Source organism: Cervus elaphus, chromosome 8, assembly GCF_910594005.1.
Source record: "Cervus elaphus chromosome 8, mCerEla1.1, whole genome shotgun sequence".
In the NCBI taxonomy this organism is placed as follows: domain Eukaryota; kingdom Metazoa; phylum Chordata; class Mammalia; order Artiodactyla; family Cervidae; genus Cervus; species Cervus elaphus.
This window is the reverse complement of record NC_057822.1, coordinates 54,242,433-54,262,871: the sequence shown is the minus strand read 5'-3', so window position 1 is coordinate 54,262,871 and position 20,439 is coordinate 54,242,433. Positions and strand designations below refer to the sequence as shown.

At 41.5% G+C, this 20,439-nt stretch overlaps 1 protein-coding gene across 4 annotated transcripts in view; it reads left to right on the top strand.

The window, feature by feature from the left end:
- The window catches only part of MYO1B (myosin IB), a 188,322-nt gene that overhangs the window by 91,746 nt on the left and 76,137 nt on the right, over positions 1-20,439 (top strand). For all 4 annotated transcript variants that reach the window (XM_043910537.1, XM_043910538.1, XM_043910539.1 and 1 more), the window contains 2 exons: positions 3,230-3,324; positions 17,878-17,982. In XM_043910537.1, the coding sequence (XP_043766472.1) occupies positions 3,230-3,324; positions 17,878-17,982 (200 nt within the window). The remainder of the gene's footprint in view (positions 1-3,229; positions 3,325-17,877; positions 17,983-20,439) is intronic.

The window sequence follows — 20,439 nt, the reverse complement described above, 5'->3', positions numbered from 1 at the left end:
AATATATAAAGCTAACTTGCAGTACTCGGAGCCTGGGGAAAGGCCTGTGCTAATCCATGAAGAGGTCAGCGAATATATCAATATATGATTGGAAGAGTTCATTTGTGTTTGGCGTAACGTGCTTTCCTGCGCTTCTTGCCAGTGGTGAAGATGACACTGGCTTTGCTGAACTCTTGTCTGGAAGTGGGAGGGATGGGAGGGAGGAGGGGGCTAATAAGAAATCCAAGTAAAGCTTTCCTTCCCTGTCTGAAGGCGATAGGAGATATGAGTTTCCTGCTTCATGGAGCTCAGTCCATTAGGGGCTTTGTCAAAACGTGAAGGTCCACTCATTCATTCACTCATATTTTGGTATAGACGATGTCTTATGTTTATAGCTCTGTGGAATGCACGAAAATTAATGACACAGAAAGGCTGTGCCCCCAGGAGCTTGCACTCTGGTAAGGGAGAAGAAGATGTCTGCATAACTGATTATAATACAGAAAGACATTAGACGTTTATTGAGGACTTAGTCACTTTTAAGGTGCTTTCATACAGTTTGATTTAATTTTCTGAGCTAAAGTACAGGGCTACATTTCTTTATTTTGTCCCTGGAGAAACCAAAGTTCAGCCAGGGTGAGTGACTTGCTCCAGGTCCTCTAGGTGGTAAGTTGTGGGTCTGGGGCCCAGAGAATGCTGTCCATCCGGGATGCCCTCTGCCTCCAGATTCACTGTTTTTTCCACTGTCCCACGATGCAGTGGGGCTTCCCAGGTGGCTCAGTGGTAAACAATCCGCCTGCCAATGCAGGAGATGAGGGTTCCATCCCTGGCTTGGGAAGATCCCCTGGAGAAGGAAATGGCTACCCACTGCAGTATTCTTGCCTGGGAAATCCCCTGGACAGAGGAGCCTGGCAGGCTACAGTGCATGGGGTCACAGAGAGTTGGACACGACTTTGTAATTAAACAGCAACAGTATGCAATCACACAGAGGGGCTTGATTGCTTATCACTTGGGAAATCAGGGAACACTGGACGAGGATGACGCCACTGAGCATCCTTGGGGGTGAGCAGAGCACTGGTTATTCAGGGGATGGCCGAAGGGGTTTGAGGGGGAGGGAGGGAGGGCTGCCGGATGGAAAGAGATCAGTGTACCTTGTTCACATAAGATTCAGCTCCTGGCAGATTGAAGGTGCTGAGTGCATTGTCAATATTAATGGCGGCACACACTTTTCTGAAGAAAAGCCCAAGTCTGTGATTGCAAGGCTGAACTGACACCCTTCCAAGTGTCCCAGCCTTTCAGCGGGCTCCTTGCCTCCGGATGGATCTCTCTTAGTGTACTCTTACGACCCGCGATCTGTCCGGAACACAGAGGTGGTGTGTCCCAGTGGTCAGGAGCAGGGCTCAGTTTGGGTTCTATTGCGTCATACTGCCAGTGTGACCTCGACAAGTTCTGTCTTCACTTTGTGCCATGATTTTATCATCTGAAAATATTACATCATCTAATAATAATATATTCCTCGTAGTTTCTTTGTGAGACTTATAATCCTTAAATACGAAGGGCCTGGGGCCCATGCTGGTGCAGAGTAAGTGTTGCTGTCTTAGCTCCAGTTACTCTCTGGCTACTCTGTGGTCCTGACCCTCCTCTGCTTACAGTCCTGCTGGGTGGCTCCATTCTCCTGATTTGGAGTCTGCTCATCTCTCTGGGCTTCCCTGGTGGCTCAGACAGTAAAGTGTTTGCCTGCGATGCGGGAAACCTGGGTTCAATCTCTGGGTTGGGAAGATCCCCTGGAGAAGGAAATGGCAACCCACTCTAGTACCCTTGCCTGGAAAATTCCATGGACGGAAGAGCCTGGTAGGCTACAGTCCATGGGACACGACTGAGCAACTTCACTTCATCTCTCTAGTGCATTTCTCCTCAGGCCTTGCCTTTCAGCAGCAAGCAACTGCTCATACACCTTAGCCTACCTCTAGGTTATTTTGGCCTTTGTTTTTACCTCAAAGCCCTTTGTCTTGCTGATTAATTCTTTAGGACTGTTTTTTCCACCTCTTAAGATACTCCAACTCCAGTCCCCACCCTACTGAGGGCCCTGTGTGGTTCTTTTTCCTTGCACTTATCTATCCTCTATTTGTATCTCTCCCCTACTTTTGGCTGAGAACTCATCAAAGAAGGGCTGAATCTTAATTATCTTTGCATTCCTAGCGTGTTCTTCACATTGCTGCTGCTAAGTCACTTCAGTCGTGTCCAACTCTGTGCGACCCCACAGACAGCAGCCCACCAGGCTCCCCCGTCCCTGGGATTCTCCAGGCACGAACATTGGAGTAGGTTGCCATTTCCTTCTCCAGTGCACGAAAGTGAAAAGTGAAAGTGAAGTCGCTCAGTTGTGTCCGACTCTTAGCGACCCCGTGGACTGCAGCCCACCAGGCTCCTCTGTCCGTGGGATCTTCCAGGCAAGAGTACTGGAGTGGGGTGCCATTGCCTTCTCCGATTCTTCACGTTAGGTAGACTCAAAATAAATGAATTAGAAGAGGAGCTTTACCTATTTTAAGACAGCATCATATTGTCAAAATTATTTTTCAGTTAGCTAGAGGGACTCAAATTTACCTTGTTAGTTGATTTTGAGGAAGGGAAGGTCGACATGAGAGCTTACTTGATAGAGGGCCCTTTGTCATCATGGAGCCCAAGACTGGACAAGAACCACGGCAAACCTATAGGACCACCTGCCACTGCTGGATCTTATAGTTTTTACCAACTTGTTTGTGGAGGTGATAATTCTGTTTTCAGTTTTGTGATGGTAGTATCAGCTATTTAGTATTTGATAACATTTTCTAACTTTTGAAAAACTTTTTTCTCAGTGTTTTGAAACTCCAGTGTATCATCCTGGAAATAGCAACATTATCCAGTTGTGGACATGTGATGTAAATTTTTTTCTTGGTTCTCTTAGTTGCCCGGATTCTAATAAAGTAAGCTGTAAATATAGCATCTGAGTTAAATAAAGCATATCTTTTTATCGTGTACAGTATATCAATACCATTTTAGTTAGTAGGGAATGCATAGGAGAAGATAACTTGGGCCGCAAAGAATAAATAACTTTATTTATTTACTTGAAGAATTTGAAGAAGAACAATGTGGTGTTTCTGCTTTCTATCTGAAACATATCAGTGGCCCTTAAAGAGCCTGTTATATCTGGTAAACGAATAATAATGAGCTGAATTGTAAGGACTTTTTTTTTTTTTTTTTCCATTATCCCCTACAGCTTTGCCCTGTCAGATGAAGCATACAGATCCCTAAGAGATCAAGATAAAGATCAGTGTATTCTGATTACTGGGGAAAGCGGAGCAGGAAAAACAGGTAAGGTCACCACCAGACAAGTTCCTTTCTCCTCTAAGAAGGTGAACCACGGACAGGATGATGTCAGCAAAGTGGGCTCATTAGCATGAAGCTTACAGAGCTTCTTTGTGGGAAGGCAGAGTTGTTAGGATCCTGGAATGTTTTCCAGGAAGAGCTTGGCCTCATCTCTCACGTGAAGGAACGGGCACCTATCAAAAGGGGTTCCAGCCAATGCGAGAGTCAATTCCTGGCTTCTAGAACTCTAGTACAGTTCCTGAGTACTTCAGGGTCTTTGAGCTTTCCTCCAAGACACCAAAAGCTGTAAAGTCTTATCTCTTCCCTAAGGAATAATTATTTGAGTTTAGGGAGACCACAACCAGAAGCCTACCTCTGCTTAAATGTGAGGGAAGGCCCCAAGAAATGCTGGATTTCACTCCAGAGAAGGCTTCCTCTGGGTCTTCCCTGGTGCCCCAGTGGCTAAGACTCTAAGCTTCCAATGCAGGAGGCCCAGGTTTGCTCCCTGGTCAGGGAACTTGATCCCACATGCCATAACTAAAGATCCCGTATGGCGCAACTAAGACACAGTGCAGCCAAATAAAAAATTATAATAGTAAATATTAAAAAACTGTTTGAAAAAAGAGAAGTCTTCCTCTGAAGCCTGAAGAATTTAGATTTCTGTATATATTTTTAGACAGGCTGGCAACCTACCCATAAAACAACCCCTCAAATGGAGGGATTATGCTTTGTTTCTCGTGCTTTTAATAAAAACTATTTGTGTGATTGATGGTTTTGAGTGAGAATGTGCTTTTACAGGTGGTGCCCAGCTACCTGGAAAAGGTTCAGAAGAGCTGTGCTGTCTGAGTCAAACTTGGACAGGTTAGGACTGCTTTTGTCAGTGGGTTTTTGATTGAACTGATGAGTCCATGAAAGAGGAGGATGATATTTTCATAACTGTTTCATCTCTAAGATGTTCTTGTTTTATAGATAAGACTCTTTTAATTAGTAATTTTTACTTGTTTGCCAGAGTGGGATTTAAATGTTTCTACTTTGCTTGGCTAATTAGCTATCAGATTAATAACTTTGATTTCCTGATGATCAAAAGAAGAAAATCCCCTGTGGATGTTTCAGTCATCTGACTGCATCCATCCTGTTCATCAGCCCTTAGTTAGATCTGTGCCTTGAAATATCTATTTCTGTTTCCCCTGACCTGCCCTGAAGTATCTATTTCTACTCCACTTTCATGAGGAGTGCCTCTTCCCTATTCCCTAGAGGAGCTGAAGAAAGAACGATTAGATCAGTGTGTCCGGCTCCCTTCCTGGAGCCTTTGAACACACAGTGCACTCATTTCCTTTGGCTGTGCAGGTTCTAGGCTCTGGGTGGACAGAAATGGAGGGGGAAAGTCCAGCATGTGAGAATCTAAGGTAACAGAGAGCGTAGTCTCATATAGACCATCTATTGTAGGGTCCTCCCAGGGACAGCAGAATCTGATAGAAGGCTCACCATTCTGTGCGGTGGCCTGTGGACTTTGTCACAGAGGTTTAGCTAACAAAGTTCTTCCTTACCCAGAGATGAATTCTTCCTCTATGTATTCCTCTTTACTCAGTAGTCTGGAACCTTACCAAATAAGTCTACTTGCTCTTCTGGAGGACAATTGCTTAATTATTTGAAGTCATCTATATTATCAATTAAAAGAGAGTCACAGTGAGTCTCAGATTATGTACTTGCCTCCTAAACTGTGTACTCCAGTCAGTTCCCCTTGCCTGGTCTTCCAGCTTACACATCCAGTACCTGCTTGTCATGTCTAAGTGAGTCTCTAAGAGACATCTCAGACTAAGCATGCCCCAGACTGAACTCTTGATTTTACCCTCCTACCCAAACTTCCTGATCTCAATAAATGGGACCACCTGTCAACCTAGTTTCTCAAGCTAGAGATGTAAGAGTCACCCTTGATATTTTCTTTTCCTGTATCTTCCACATGAATTCCATTTTCTATCAGCCCTACCTCTAAAATATATCTCATGCCAAGCTCTTTCTTCCTTTTCTTTGTGTCCACCTGGAGACTCTAGTTAGAGCAAGCCACTGATCCTTTTTTCCTTTGAGGACTGTTTGTAGCAATATCTAACAGGTCTCTTTCCCCCTTATGCTAGCCTGCAGAATGACACCAGAATGATCTGTAAAACCGAAAACTGGAGCAAAGCCTTGGCCTGTTTAATTTTTTTTTTTTTTTTGAGTTACCTTCTTTTGTGTCTATGTGGTGAGAACTTTTAAGATCTACTCTCTTAGCAACTTGTAAGAATACAATACAGTGTTAACTCTAGACCCTATACTGTACATTAGATTCGTAGCACTTCCTCTAATAACTGAAATTGTGTACCTTTTGACCACATGTCTTCATTTTCCCCTTCTCCCCCAAACCAGCAATCTACTCTTTGATTCTATGAGATTCCATGTATAAGCAAGATCACACAGTATTTGTCTTTCTCTGTCTGACTTCAGTGAGTATAATGCCTTCACAGTTCATCCATGTTGTCACAAGGGGCAAGATTTCCTTCCTTGTTTTTTAGCTGAACAATATTCAATTGTATATATACAACACATTTTCTTTATTCATTCATCCATAGACAGACACTTACTTTGTTTCCATGTCTTGACTATTGTAAATAACGCTTCAAGGAACATGGGAGTGCAGATATCTCTTCAACCTAGTAATTTCATTTACTTTGGATATATACCCAGAAGTGGTTTTGCTGAATCATATGGTAGTTCTGTTTTTTTAAATGTTTTAGGAACCTCCATGCTGTTTTCCATAGTGGTTGTACCAATTTACATTCCCACCAATAGTGGCACAAGGATTCCGTTTTCTCCACATCCTCCCCAGCACTTATGTTTTGTGTGTGTGTGTTTGTTTTATATATATATATATATATATATTAGCCATTCTGATAGGTGTGAGGTGGTACCTCATTGTGGTTTTGATTTGAATTTCTCTGGTGATTCATGGTGTTGAGCATCTTTTCATATGCCTGTTGACCCTCTGTATGTCTTCTTTGGAAAAATGCCTATTCAGGTCTTCTGCTCACTTTTTAATCAGATTATTTGGGTTTTTGAGGGAGTGAGTTGTATGAACTGTTTATGTATTTTGGATGTTAACCCCTCACTGGTCGTACTATTGACAGATATTTTCTCCTGTTTAGTGGGTTGCCTTCCGTTTTGTTAATCATTTCTTTTGCTGTGCAGAAACTTTTCAGTCTGATGTAATCCCATTTGTGTATTTTTGCTCATGTTGTTTGTGCTTTGCGTGTCATATCCAAAAAATCATTGCCAAGACCAGTGTTTAGTAAGAGTTTTCTTCTTTGTTTCCTTTTAGAAGTTTCACAATTTCAGGTCTTGCACTTAAGTTTTCAATTCCAGTTTGAGTTAATTTTTGTGAGTGGTAATTAAGTTTTGTCAGTTTCATTCTCCTGCATGTCACATGCTTTTTCCGGATCTGTTGAGATGATCATATGATCTTAACCTTTTATTCTATTCAGATGTGATACATGTATCAACTGTGATGTATTATGTTTATTGATTTGCATGTTGGATCATCCTTGTGTTCCAAGGACAAAGCCCACTTGATCATTGTGTATGAACCTGTTGAATTCAGTTTGCTAGTATTTTACTGAAAATTTGACATTTATATTCATCAAGGATATTGACCTGTAGTTTTCTTTTCTTGTAGTGTCCTTGTCTGGCTTTGGTATCAGGGTAATGTTGGCCTGTTAAAATGAGTTTGGAAGTGTTTCCTCTTCTTTGTTTCACACGAGTTTGAAACAGTTCTGGTGTTTTTATTTTGGGGTTTTTGATCACTCTCCCTAATGGTAATTGGTCTCTTCAGATTTTCTAGTCATGATTCTAGAGACTTATCCATTTCTTCTAGGTTGTCTAATTTGTTGGCATATGACTGTCCGGAGTAGTCTCTCATGATCCTTTATTTTTGTGGTATCTGTTGATACCTCTTTCATTTATAATTTTATTTACTTGAACTCTCTTTTTTTCCTTGGTTAGTCTACATAAAGGTTTGCCAATTTGGTTTATTTTTTTTTGAAGAACCAACTCAATTTTCTGTTCCTTTCCTGTTCTCTATTTCATTTACTTACGCTCTAATCTTTATTGTTTCCTTAAAAAACTGTATCTTCTGCTAAGGTTAGGCTTAGTTCTTACTTTTCTGCTTTTTTGAGGTGTAATATTAGGTTGTTTATTTGAGATATTTCTTTATTCTTGATGTATGCATTTATAGCTATAAAATTTCCTCTTGGAGCTACTTTTGCTGCATCTCATCAGTTTTGGTGTATTATTTTTCCATTTTTGTTGCCTCAAGGTATTTTTTTAATACAAAGTTTCATTGCATGAAATGGTTTCTGTTGTGCTAAAATATAAGCCTGACCCAGAAGATTCTGCTTGACCTAGCCCCTACCTGCTTCTGTACCTTCCCCTCATGTTTCCCCTACCCCAGTGGCAGCTCATGTTACTATTCGTTAAAGGGTTCGCTTTTCGCTGTGTGTTGTCAGTATATATTGTAAACAGTCATTATATTGAGTTTCTCACCCCCTTTTAGATCATTTGTTTGAACTCTGGGTATGGACTCTTAGCTCTTTTCACTCAGAAATTTGTGAAATCTTTCACTATTTAGGATTCCCTCTTTCCAGTAAGAACTTTAGGAGGATATTGACATCTTGGGAGAAAGTTTTTGCTCTTTCACTGCCACTAACCATTCTTTCTTGTGAAACAGAATTTAATTCTTAAAAGCAGTACCACTTCTTGTTTGTTTCCAGGTTGACCAGTGAAAGTGGTGGTAAGGCCAGTTAAAAACTGCATCCTTGCATCCTTTGACAGAATCATTTGTGTTGGTGATGTCTCATGTCACCTATCCCCACCCCAGTCCTTTTGATGGTATCTACCAGCCTATTCATTTCACACTTGTTTCCTTTTTTAAGGCATGAAGGAGGAAGAGATGAAAATATTCCTAAGTCTATTAATTTTCTTTTAGATTTTTACTCATTCTTCATCATGTTTTTATAATTTTTTGAGTATCTGATTATTTCAGTTTGTTCCCAAGTGAGTCATCAGAAGTGGGTTGTGGTCCCTGATTTGATTGGCGTGGGCCAGTTCTTCATCTCCTCTGGAACATATGTCCCCTCATGAGCCATGTTAGTATATGGCCTCCTCCTTCTCAGAGAGTCGTAAACCACCTGCTTCCTCCTGGTGCAGAATTCTGTTTCCTGGTTGGGCTTGTGTCCCTTCCTTATTGAGAGACGGAGTAGAGGTTGCTTTTAATGTTTCATGTGGTGGGCATTCATTCTTTCTGTGCAAAGCAGAAACACCTTATTCCTCTAGTGGAAATCTAGTGGCACATTGAGTTCATTCTTCTTTTCTATGTTTTTCTCTTCTCTTGATATTTTTCTACTTGATAACTTGTCCTCTTGGTTTTAGTGTCCCATTGACTGCTTGAAATCCTATCGTCTTCCCTGGATTTAGTCCTTCTGGCACCCCCTTAGCCTCTCATAAGCTGAAGAATGGACAACTGCTTCACAGGGTCATTGCCGCCTCCTCTGGTGGGAAGCTTTGTTTACAGGTGCTTCTTCCCGCGGGAGGTTGGAGGAGGGTACCACCTTTAGTCATATTGTCAAACCTTCCACTGGGAAGGACCAGCTTCTTCACTCGCCCAGACTGTTGCTGATCAATACTAGGAGAAATCAAAGAAGACATGGAAAAGTTCCCAACTTACGGTTTTAGTTTCAACAGACAAAGTACCAGATTGCTACAAAAACTTATCTCAAAGTCTCTTCTCATGTGTAGACAGACCAATAGCTGTTCACGGACCGATCAGCTTTTGAGTAGTTCTGGTCCTTGAACCATACTTTGAGTAGCGCTATCCAAAAGTCACTTGGAACATTTGGGTTGTTTTTGAGCTACTGGGCTTCCTTGGTCTCGTGAGTCTTCACTTACCCATCACACTGAACTCCTGGTGCTGGGTGGTGGGCACTATTCCTAAGAGCTCTGTTTGTAAAGATCCACTCAGCTGTACTCTTTGGTGACTGCTTAGCCCTTCCTTTCATTTATAGATTCCAAAAGCATCTCCTGCCTCTCCATCTCCATAGAGACAGTTAGTGTTTTACTTACTTATTCCCATCTTTATCTACTTTTATTTCCTTTTGAAAGTACTGACACAGAAATTGTTTCAAATTGCATTAAGGTTTTGATTGTCATTAGGTTATAGTTTTGAGTAAAGAGACTGTGTTGTTTAACGTCTCTGTTTCATGGAGATTACTTACAGGAAAGTGAAATGATGGAAAATAATACAGGGATTGTAGCACGGTGTCTGAGGCTTTTCTAGAGGGGGTTTAATCTCAGTTTTGTGGGGAAGAGGAATGCCATGCCATTTTTTGAATGTCACGTTATCTTATTCACCAAAATTTTTTGAGTACATGTAGTTATTAGCATTTCTGTATCAGCTAATGAATGAAAGAAGAAGAGAGCTAACATTTATTGAAGGCCTGGAATGTGCTTTGTACTTACACAGTGTCTCTTTTCAGTGAGAGTTTTTACTTAATAGCATATACAGAACCACCATGTAGTATCAGAGGGCTCATTTTATAAGAAGTAATTAACTTAATGAGGTTGTAAACCTCTCTTGGCAGATGATGATGTTATTGGTCTTAAACATTGGAGACACTCGTACACTGCAGGGTCGTATAGTGAGAGCTCTCAGGGAGAGGTGTAAACTCTTTGAATCCTTTGGGGTCCTATTTAATTCATTACTGCTGTGCTAAATAAAAAATTCATCATACCTCATAAAAGTGCCCAGCTATTTCTAGGCAGTGAACTCACAATTCACCGTCATGAATACAAATAGCTTGTGGAGAGCCAGTCAAGCACTGATGGGGGCAGGGAGGCAGAACGTGAGGGAACCATCATAACTGCACCTTTGCAAGGACATCAGAGTAAACTGTGGGCCTGAGAAGATTATCCTGACATAAGAAAGCTTTATAAATTATTTGGCTTCTAATTTTACAGTTCCATCAGTTTCTAGGAACTCTGCAGCCATCTTCTACAAGAGTTGTGAAGCCTTGCCCTGCTCGTTAAGACCCTTGGTTCTGAACCCCGAATGACCTTGCACTGCTTTATATCTGTGACAGTTTTTTGACTTGGTCAGCAACAGAGATGTGACTGACTTTTTGCAGCCTAAACATCCATGAGCGTTTTACAATGCTGAATATCTCCACATGGACGCAGAAGAGCTAAGCCAGCTCAAGGCCAAAATGCCGTGAGCTTCATTTTCGTTCTTCCTCATGTGAGCGAGGTCTTTCATGACTCACGTGTTTTACATGAATTATCAGAGATTTTGTGGCCAACTTTCAGAGGCAAAGCAACTTCTTTTTAATTGTGTTTCAATAAAAGCATTTCCAGTCATGATTCCTCTCGGAGCAGAGGCAGTATTTCTCATTGCAAGACCCTTGATTTTAATTGGGGCAGTTCACAGCTGCCTGTCTGGTCAGTTTGGATGTGCTGCAGCTGGGTTATTTTGTAGCACTGCAGACCCAGGGCTACTAAAAAGGGTGTTCTTCTATGTTTCAGAGTCCTTGTTTCATTGTATACAAACATGGCTTGCTTGATTTAGGCAGTCATACTCTTTAGTTGGCTGAACCACCAGACATGTGTAAGTTCAGTCCCTAGAAAACCTTGGGTGCTTTAACCAAGGAAATAGAGAGGTGTGTAAGTAGATAAATATATCAGTATTGGGTGTATAAGTGTATGGCTATCTCTATGCTATGTGACATGTGTAACATGGTTTATATGATGTGTATGTGACATACGATAATACTTACATTGGATTCCTTAAGATGTTACGGGAAAAAAACCAAATGAATTTTTTGGCCAACCTAGATATCTGTTAATGCATGCATGGGTACTTGTTAACTCCTGGATAAATTTATTAGTTCTGAAAAAAAAGATCCTTAGAATAAGCCTTGCTTATGTTCATACCTTTCTTCCCTGACACTGATTGAATCCATGCGAAGCCTGCTCCATTACATGTATGGGTCTTCCCTTGTAGTTCAGTTCAGTTCAGTTACTCAGTTGTGTCCGACTCTTTCTGACCCTTGAACCACAGCACGCCAGGCCTCCATGTCCATCACCAACTCCCAGAGTCCACCCGAACCCATGTCCATTGAGTCGGTGATGCCATCCAACCACCTCATCCTCTGTCGTCTCCTTCTCCTCCTGCCCTCAATCTTTCCTAGCGTCAGGGTCTTTTCAAATGAGTCCGCTCTTCACATCAGGTGGCCAACGTATTGGAGTTTCAGCTTCAGCATCAGTCCTTCCAATGAACACCTAGGACTGATCTTCTTTAGGATGGACTGGTGGGATCTCCTTGCAGTCCAAGGGACTCTCAAGAGTCTTCTCCAACACCACAGTTCAAAAGCATCAATTCTTCGGTGCTCTACTTTCTTTATAGTCCAACTCTCACGTCCATACATGACTACTGAAAAAACCACAGCCTTGACTAGACGGATCTTTGTTAACAAAGCAAATGTCTCTGCTTTTTAATATGCTGTCTAGGTTGGTCATAACTTTCCTTCCAAGGAGTAAGCGTCTTTTAATTTCATGACTGCAGTCACCATCTGCAGTGATTTTGGAGCCCCCCAAAATAAAGTCAGCCACTGTTTCCACTGTTTCCCCATCTATTTGCTATGAAGTGATGGGACTGGATGCCATGATCTTGGTTTTCTGAATGTTGAGCTTTAAGTCAACCTTTTCACTCTCCTCTTTCACTTTCATCAAGAGGCTCTTTAGTTCTTCTTCACTTTCTGCCATAAGGGTGGTGTCATCTGCATGTCTGAGGTTACTGATACTTCTCCTGGCAATCTTGATTCCAGCTTATGCTTCATCCAGCCTGGCATTTCTCATGATGTACTCTGCACTTAAGTTAAATAAGCAGGGTGACAATATACAGCCTTGATGTACTCCTTTTCCTATTTAGAACCAGTCTGTTGTTCTATGTCCATTTCTAACTGTTGCTTCCTGACCTGCATACAGGTTTCTCAAGAGGCAGGTCAGGGGGTCTGCTATTCTCATGTCTTTCAGAATTTTCCACAGTTTATTGTGATCCACACAGTCAAAGGCTTTGGCATAGTCAATAAAGCAGAAATAGATGTTTTTCTGGAACTCTCTTGCTTTTTCGATGATCCAGTTCAGAAATTTGATTTCTGGTTCTTCTACCTTTTCTAAAACCAGCGAATGTCTGGAAGTTCACGGTTCACATATTCCTGAAGCCTGGCTTGGAGAATTTTGAGCATTACTTTATTAGCGTGTCAGATGAGTGCAATTGTACGGTAGTTTGAACATTCTTTGGCATTGCCTTTCTTTGGGATTGGATTGTAGATCAGTTGGTAAAAGAATCTACCTGCAATTCAGGAGACCCAGGTTCGATTCCTGGGTCGGGAAGATCCTCTGGAGAAGGAAATGGCCACCCACTCCAGTATTCTTGCCTGGAGAATCCCATGGACAGAGGAGCCTTGCAGTCTACAGTCCATGGGGTCACAAGAGTCAGACACGACTTAGCAACTAAACCACCAGCACCGCCGGTATTCTTGCCTGAAGAATCCCATGGACAGAGGAGCCTCATAGGCTATAGTACATGGAGTCGCAAAGAGTTGGACATGACTGAGTGACTAATACTATAATGAGATTCCCATCCTTTTGTCCTTGTGGTTGCAAATCTCACAGTTTTCTGTTTCTCAAGCACCTATTGCTATTTTGCAATGTTTTCTTACATAAAAATATCATTATACATGAATTTATATGATGACATAGTGGGCTTCCCAGGTGGCTCAGTGGTGTAGAATCTGCCTGCTGTTACAGCAGCCGCAGGAGACACGCGTGTGATCCCTGGGTCGGAAAGAGCCTCTGGGGGAGGAAATGGCCACCCACTCTCAAGCCCATAGGATTTGCCTGAGAAATCCTGTGGACAGACGAGCCTGGCAGGCAACAGTCCATGGGGTTGCAAACGAGTTGGACATGACTTAGTGACTGAACAACATGATTACGTATTATGTAATTCTACAATGACGTACAATAGATATTATTCACAACACAGTGCAAGGTATCAGAGTATACAGTGTTGAATTAGTCATCATTATTACCTTAACAAGTAAGAATTTCTAGAATCATAAGCTGTCTCCTATAACCCCTTTCTATTCTTTGTAGAAATGAATTCTGATCTAGATATTTTGATCTGGAAATGTTTTGTTATAGGCCATTTGTCCATTAGTGTGCAGTGTCTGGATAGCCTTTGATGTTCTGCTGTTCTCTGGTGAGAAGATATTTTGACATCAAAGACTTCATATTTTATTTCTCTGACTCAATGCATTTTAAAATTTAAGTTACATTCAAATGTGTATGTGTACATAAATCTACACATGTAAAGTATCTGTGAGTTAGAGAACATGATGAACTAGAATCAGTTGTACGCAATGCTGTTATGTTTTCCCAATTTTAAATGTCAGTGCTCTTATATCTAGATCAGCAGTGCTTTTCAGAGCTATGAGTACACATTAAGAATACCTTTTTTTTTTTTTTGCCCTAAATAGAACCCTTTTATATTTTTACAGCAAACATGCAAGACATTGTCACTGAGAGTGTGATTAGTGGATTAATGCATTCATTTTACTCAAAAGTATTGTCTTGGAAAAGGCTTGCTCTTATGTTGTGGTTGCCAAGGTCATGATTAGTGGGTTCCTGTGGAAGTGAACATGATTCAAAAATTGGGCTTTGTAGTATGGAGGAGGATGATAATCTAATTCTTGATTCTTCTCAGAAATGTAATATTTTTCATTGGTAGAGGTGATTATATAAAGTTTTGATTTAGATAAATATCTAAACATTTAAATAAAGATCCAAATTTATTCGAACTTTAGCACAGAAGAGCCAAAGAAAATGAAGCAGAAAGTCTCATGAGATAACTATTATTTCTTGTTTCCAGCATGGTGAAATATAATGAAAACAGTCCTCTAAACTACCTTGAACCTTGCAACTTGTCCTTACAGGTTTACTTATTTTCTCTAAAGTAGTCGACTATTTTTTGTGAACTAGAGTTAAAGATCAAGTATTATGTCAGGAAAAAAAAAATAAGAGTTGTCTCCTTTAGATAGCTAAGAATCTGAACATAAAAACTTGTAAACAACTTAGAAGGATCTTTGAAGTATATTAAAAAATTATAGTTGAATTACTTAAATAGATTTTAAAATTAATAAAACTGATTCCTAATTTCAATTTAAGTTAACCTCATCTTGATATCTCAGTAGATATTGTGGGTTTACCTACAGTTTTAACAGCCATATGATGTCAGTCCAATCCAAATCCCAAAAAATCTGCTACTGGTGCCATTTTAAAATAGATTTGACCCCGAGAGAATTTGATACTATTTCGTTCAGGCCATTAAAAGGTCTCTGGGAGGTCAAATTAATCCTCTGAGCTACCAAAGAGTTCTCATTCTTGGTTGACCTCCCTTCCTCCCTCTGTTCCCATACACATCTGCACACACACATGCATGCACGCACACACACACAGCAGTTTGTCCCTGGTGTCCATCATGGACTTGAACAGGATTTCCAGAGAACTGGGTGTAGCCGTGTGTCTGAGGTTTGAGGTTTGGCTGCAGTGAGATTCATAGTCACTGAAGTAAGCAAAATAGCCTGGCCTGGACTTTTAATATTTCTTGTTAGTTTACCTAAAAGAAAACCTACCTTTCCATCTGAAATATTTATGTATATACATGTGTGTATGTGTGTGTGTTTACCACTAGCTGGAGCAGTTCTTTTGCCTGTAAATGCTTCCATTCTTCTAGTAGTATAGTGAGTAGAAGGGCTGGAAATTCAAGTCAGGAAGAGTATAGATAATACATGTGAGAGTGTAGGTGGGGATGGGGAGCAAAGAATGTTGCTGAGAACGCAGGATGATGAGAAAGCAAGCCTGGAGGTGAGTGGTTTCAGAGGCCACACCATAGGGTTGGAATGCGTGGGCGATTCAGGAGACTTGGCCCACAGTTGGGAGACCAGATAGCACAAGATGTCAGGAGTTTGCTGGGAGGGCTGTCTCACCTGACTTTGAAAGCCAGGGGTCCTAGAGACAAAGTATTTCAAAGTGACAGAAGAAGAGTTCCAGCGGGGACCGGTGGGCACAGGGAAATAAATGTAGCACCCAGAAGTGAAGTGAGAGGTAATAATAGGAGCTTTTGTCCGTGACTGAGGCCAGGTCACCCTGACGGAGCAGCAAAAGCGTGTCCATGCGGTTCGCTTGCCTTTACCTAGTTACACCCTGAGCACAAGGGGAAGTGTGGTTCAGGAACTAGACACGATGGAGGGTATGTTAAGGGGCAGTGCCCTCTGGAAGGAGGGTGTTGCAGAAATGCAAGGCTGATATTTCTCAGTTACAGTCTTTAAGAGGAGACAGCAGAAATCGGCCATCACAGACCACCAGAGAACCTATCTGGACTCGTTCTCATTACCCAGAAAGCAAATTGGAGGCAGCGTTAACTCCAGCCATTGAAGAAATACCCTGCCCCCCACCCCCGTCCTAAGGGCTCCAGTGAGATCGGCTGCGTCCTCAGCACTGCTTCCTAGCACCTCCTGCTAGTACTCCCTCAAAGACTCTGTGGGACCTGCATGGATTCCTGGCGCCCTGTGGCTCCTGCCACTAGCTGATGCTTTGGGTTTGTGTGTAGGCCCTGAAGCACGTGTTGGGCAGTGCACCCAAGGTCGTATTCCAGTCATTCATTTCTTCACATATAGATGTGGGAAATGGGCTGGAAGTTACCTGTAGATGTCCTCATAAGAAAGGGCAGCATTGAGATTGACCCCCTTACACCCATAGGTAGGGGTCCTGCCGCTGACACCTATGGAAGGCTCTCCTGCCCTCCGACAGTGGCACCAGAGCAAAGAACTTGCAAGAAAGTAATATTTGGGGAGATTGCTTTTTCTTCTTGACTGCCCGAATGTGGGTCCTTGTGTTATTTTGCTGACATTTACTGGTTGAGTGTTTACTACATCCTGATTATAGAATATTAGAACTGGGGCAGTTCGAAAGATTGGATAGCAAATAAGTTTGGGAAATGGTGTGTTCTTGACCTTTTTCCAGACTTCTACAATGCACATGCTCCTCTAAGCAGCCATGTAATAAGGAAACCTGTTTTACTTAACCTAACTCACTGTGGCCTCAAATTCGTTTGACTTTGGGCTTCATTTTCCCTTAACGTCTATTACCATTCCTTGGAACAACATTAAAAGGATCGGTTTTTTGGAAGTAGATGCTGAGAAGAGACATGTACTGATTGGGGAAGGATAAAACCAGATTTGGCCCACCTTACCAGTTTCAGCTGGGCTTCCCATGTGGCTCATTGGGAAAGAATCTGCCTGCCATTGTAGGAGATGCAGATGTGGGTTTGATCCCTGAATTGGGAAGATCCTCTAGAGGAGGAAATGGCAACCCACTCCGGTATTCTTGCCTGGAGAATTCCATGGACAGAGGAGCCTGGGTGGGCTACAGTCTGTGGGGTTACAAAGAGTGGGACACAGCTGAGCCCTCATGCAAGACAAAAGCACCAGTTTGAGCAAAGAGTTCTTTGCGTGCCTCTGGTGGCCTCCGTCTTTTAGCAGGGAACTTTCTACTAGTGAGGTCTATGAAAATAACTAAAAGCTTCCCTGGAAGGTCTGTATTTCTTGTATTCAAATCCTTAAGATTAGCTGCTTAGTTTTTTAATTGATTTGAAGAGTAATTAATCTGACTGTAAGTAGGCCAGTTTGATTTAGAAAGTATTTTTGAAGAGAGGCAGTTATTTTAAACTCTAAAAATACATTTGGTAAAGACACCCAGGTTATCAAGTTCATCTTGACTTGAATCACCTGTGTATAATATAGTAATTGTATGTAGAATTAATTTTAAAAATTGCTTTTTAAAAATTAGTTTTTTATTGAGGTATACTTGATTTACAGTGTGTTTCAGGAATATAGCAAAGTGATTTAGTTATATGTATATATTTATATACACAATTCTTTTAAAGATTTTTTTCTCATATAGGTTATTATAAAATATTGAATATAGGTCCCTGTGCTATACCAGTAGGTCCTTGTTGTTTACCTGTTTTATTCATACTAGTGTAAATTATGATTTTTTTCTGGATATATGCCCAGGAATGGAATTGCTGGATTATATGTGGTAGCTCTATTTTTAGTTTTTTAAGAAACAGTTGTTTTAAGAAGATAGTCCTGAGATCTTGTTGGCTATGTTTACTCAGCCAGTTTTTTAGCAACCCAGTGATAACCTTTAAGCACAGTTCCTGTTATATCTAAATCAGTGATATATCTGAATAGAAAGCATGAATATTTTAAAAGGTTTCCAAAACATTCTTTGCTCCCAGGAAGTGCAGGCTTTTGAGAACACTATTAGTGCATATTCTCCCCTAGATCTCTTCACCCCAAAATTAAAAAAAAAATTTTATCTGCTTAATTTATTAATATGGCTTGTTTTCATCCACAGAGGCCAGCAAGCTTGTTATGTCCTACGTGGCAGCTGTTTGTGGAAAAGGAGCAGAAGTTAATCAAGTCAAAGAACAGCTTTTACAGTCCAACCCAGTTCTGGAAGGTAGGATTTTGGGTGTTTATTGGTTCAGTGTGACTTGAACAGTAAATCAGTTTTCGGGGCACTTCGGGCACCTGGAGGTAGCCTAGGAGGGCAGAAGGGAAGAGGAGTCAGGCCCAGACCTGCCGAGCAAGGTAGCATGCCATAGGAACTCGGGGCTGCGTGAATTTGAAGGAGGGAACACTTTCCTTGACTAAAGGAGCTCTCCTATTTGCAGCCACTTTTTTCCCCTCTCAGTTTTTGTTTGAATTACTTAAATTTTGCTTAATAATAATCAATTGATATTTGCATTTGACTTGACAGCTGGGAGAAACTTAGTGAAGAAGAATAATGTGAGGGCAGTGCTATTTTATTCAGAATAACACCCATGGCTGGTGATTTCTGTTGTCAGGGAAACCAAGGCTATGTCAGAGAAACATTTAAGGACCGGCTTCTGAGGGTTACAGAAAGCCTAAACTTGACTTTATTCTCTGTTTGGCCATCTGGGTCAGTCAGCTTGGGCTGCCATAACAAAGTACCACAGACTGGGTGGCTTAAACATCTCACACTTGTGGGGGCTCTAAAGTCTAAGATCACCTGCTGCTAAGGTAGGTGTTCTTCTGAAGCCTCTTGATTTGTAAGCAGCTGCCATCCAGCTGTGTGCTCACATGGCCTCTTCTTTGTGTGTATATGTGGGAGGAGGAGGGGGATGATGGGTAGTTGGGGGCTGGCTCATAACCTCATCTGATTACCTCCTAGAGGCCCATCTCCAGATACCATTACATTGGGGGTTAGGGCTTCCAACATGTGAGGTTGTGGGGAGGGAAGGACATAAACATTTAGTCCATAATACCATCAGGAAACCAAGCCAAAGATAAGTCCTCTTCTGCCATGGAGGTTGGCATAAACCATCAGCATAAGCCATCCTTATGTTGAAATGAGTAAATCAAAGCCTGTCTCTGTTGATGGAAGGCCCACTGCGTTGTGTATACTGTAAGCATACCTGTATTGTCATTTGACACAGTTGTTAGGATAGAATAGGTTTCTCAGCCAGGGCATGGACAGTTTGAACTGGGTAAGTCTTTGATATGGAAGGCTGTCCTGCGCCTTGTAGGATGTTTAGCAGCATCTCTGATCTCTGCCCCCTGGGTGCCGATCACACCCCTACCTCTAGTTGTGACCACTGAAAATGTCTCTGGACATGGCCAGCTGTCGTGGGGGTCAAGACGACCCCTGGTCAGAAGTTCTGGTCTCAAAGAGTAGTTTGGTTCAGCCGTTTGTTCAGAGTCATGGAAGGTCAAGATTTAACATGGATTAAAGCAGAGCTCCTTTTGGAGGAAGAACCCCCCACCCCGCCCCAACCCAGTATGGAGAAGCAGAGCCCCCTACCCATTGTCTCTGTTACGCAGGCCGAGTCCCTCCATCCACTGTATTACACCGTATACATCTTTATCCCCCGGACAGTGAAATAAAACTCATGGAAATACTTTGCATATGAGAAACAAAGGCCAAAACATCATTGTTATATCGTTACTGGTCTGTCTTTCCCTTCAGTACCTTAACAAATAAAGACGCTATGACAGAAAGCACTGTATCTTCTCCTCATTCCAGTATTTGCCTTTTTGTTTATTGTCTTTTGCTTTTAAGTTAGGATGCTATACATGTGTTATGTTTCTGTAGATGCTTATTTTAAGAATGCTGAGATCTAACAGAAACACTGTGGAATGCTATAGCTTGCATCTGTGATTAGAATTTGACTGTTTATTTGATGGTATTTGAAACGAGGCCTCAGTGCAGGAAATGGGAGAAATGTCCACTGTAGGCATGTATTATATTTTATGGGAATGCTTTACTTTTTAACTGGAGTTGCTACTGTAAATGAACACTTAGCACAATGAACTTAAAAAAACAATTGACGAGTGTGTCTCGAGTGTTCTATAATGGAACACTTGTTTTTGCTTCTGAGGCTTACAATAAAAGACTTTAGTGTTCAGAGCTATGTTTAGTAACATGCAACTCAGATTTGTTTGATGAAAAGATGGTCTATGGCTTGCAAATGGCACCCTGAATAAAGTTTTTTGAAGCAATTCCTTCACTTGCCCTTGACCTTCAAGCCACAAGAAACTCTCCTTTATGTGTCAGCATCTTGTGCTAGACTTTGGGGCTGTGCATATTAGTTAATTTGGCATCCCTGCGTGTTCACCCCCACCACAAAGATCTAGCCTATGAAAACACGGAAAAGTTATGGTGTTCAGGATGACTAGGTCAACACTCACCATTAGCAATGTTACATGTATCAAAGCCCTTTAGCTGATGGTGGACATGGGATAAGGACGTGAACCTCTTCAGCAAGCATCCTTTTTTGAGTGTTTTTCATGTGCAGGTTTCTTTACTTAATACAGCATCTCCGCTTATTTACTAGCAAAAAGAGAATTTGTTGTCAGGGACCATGAAGCCATACCCATTCCAAGTGGAATCTCC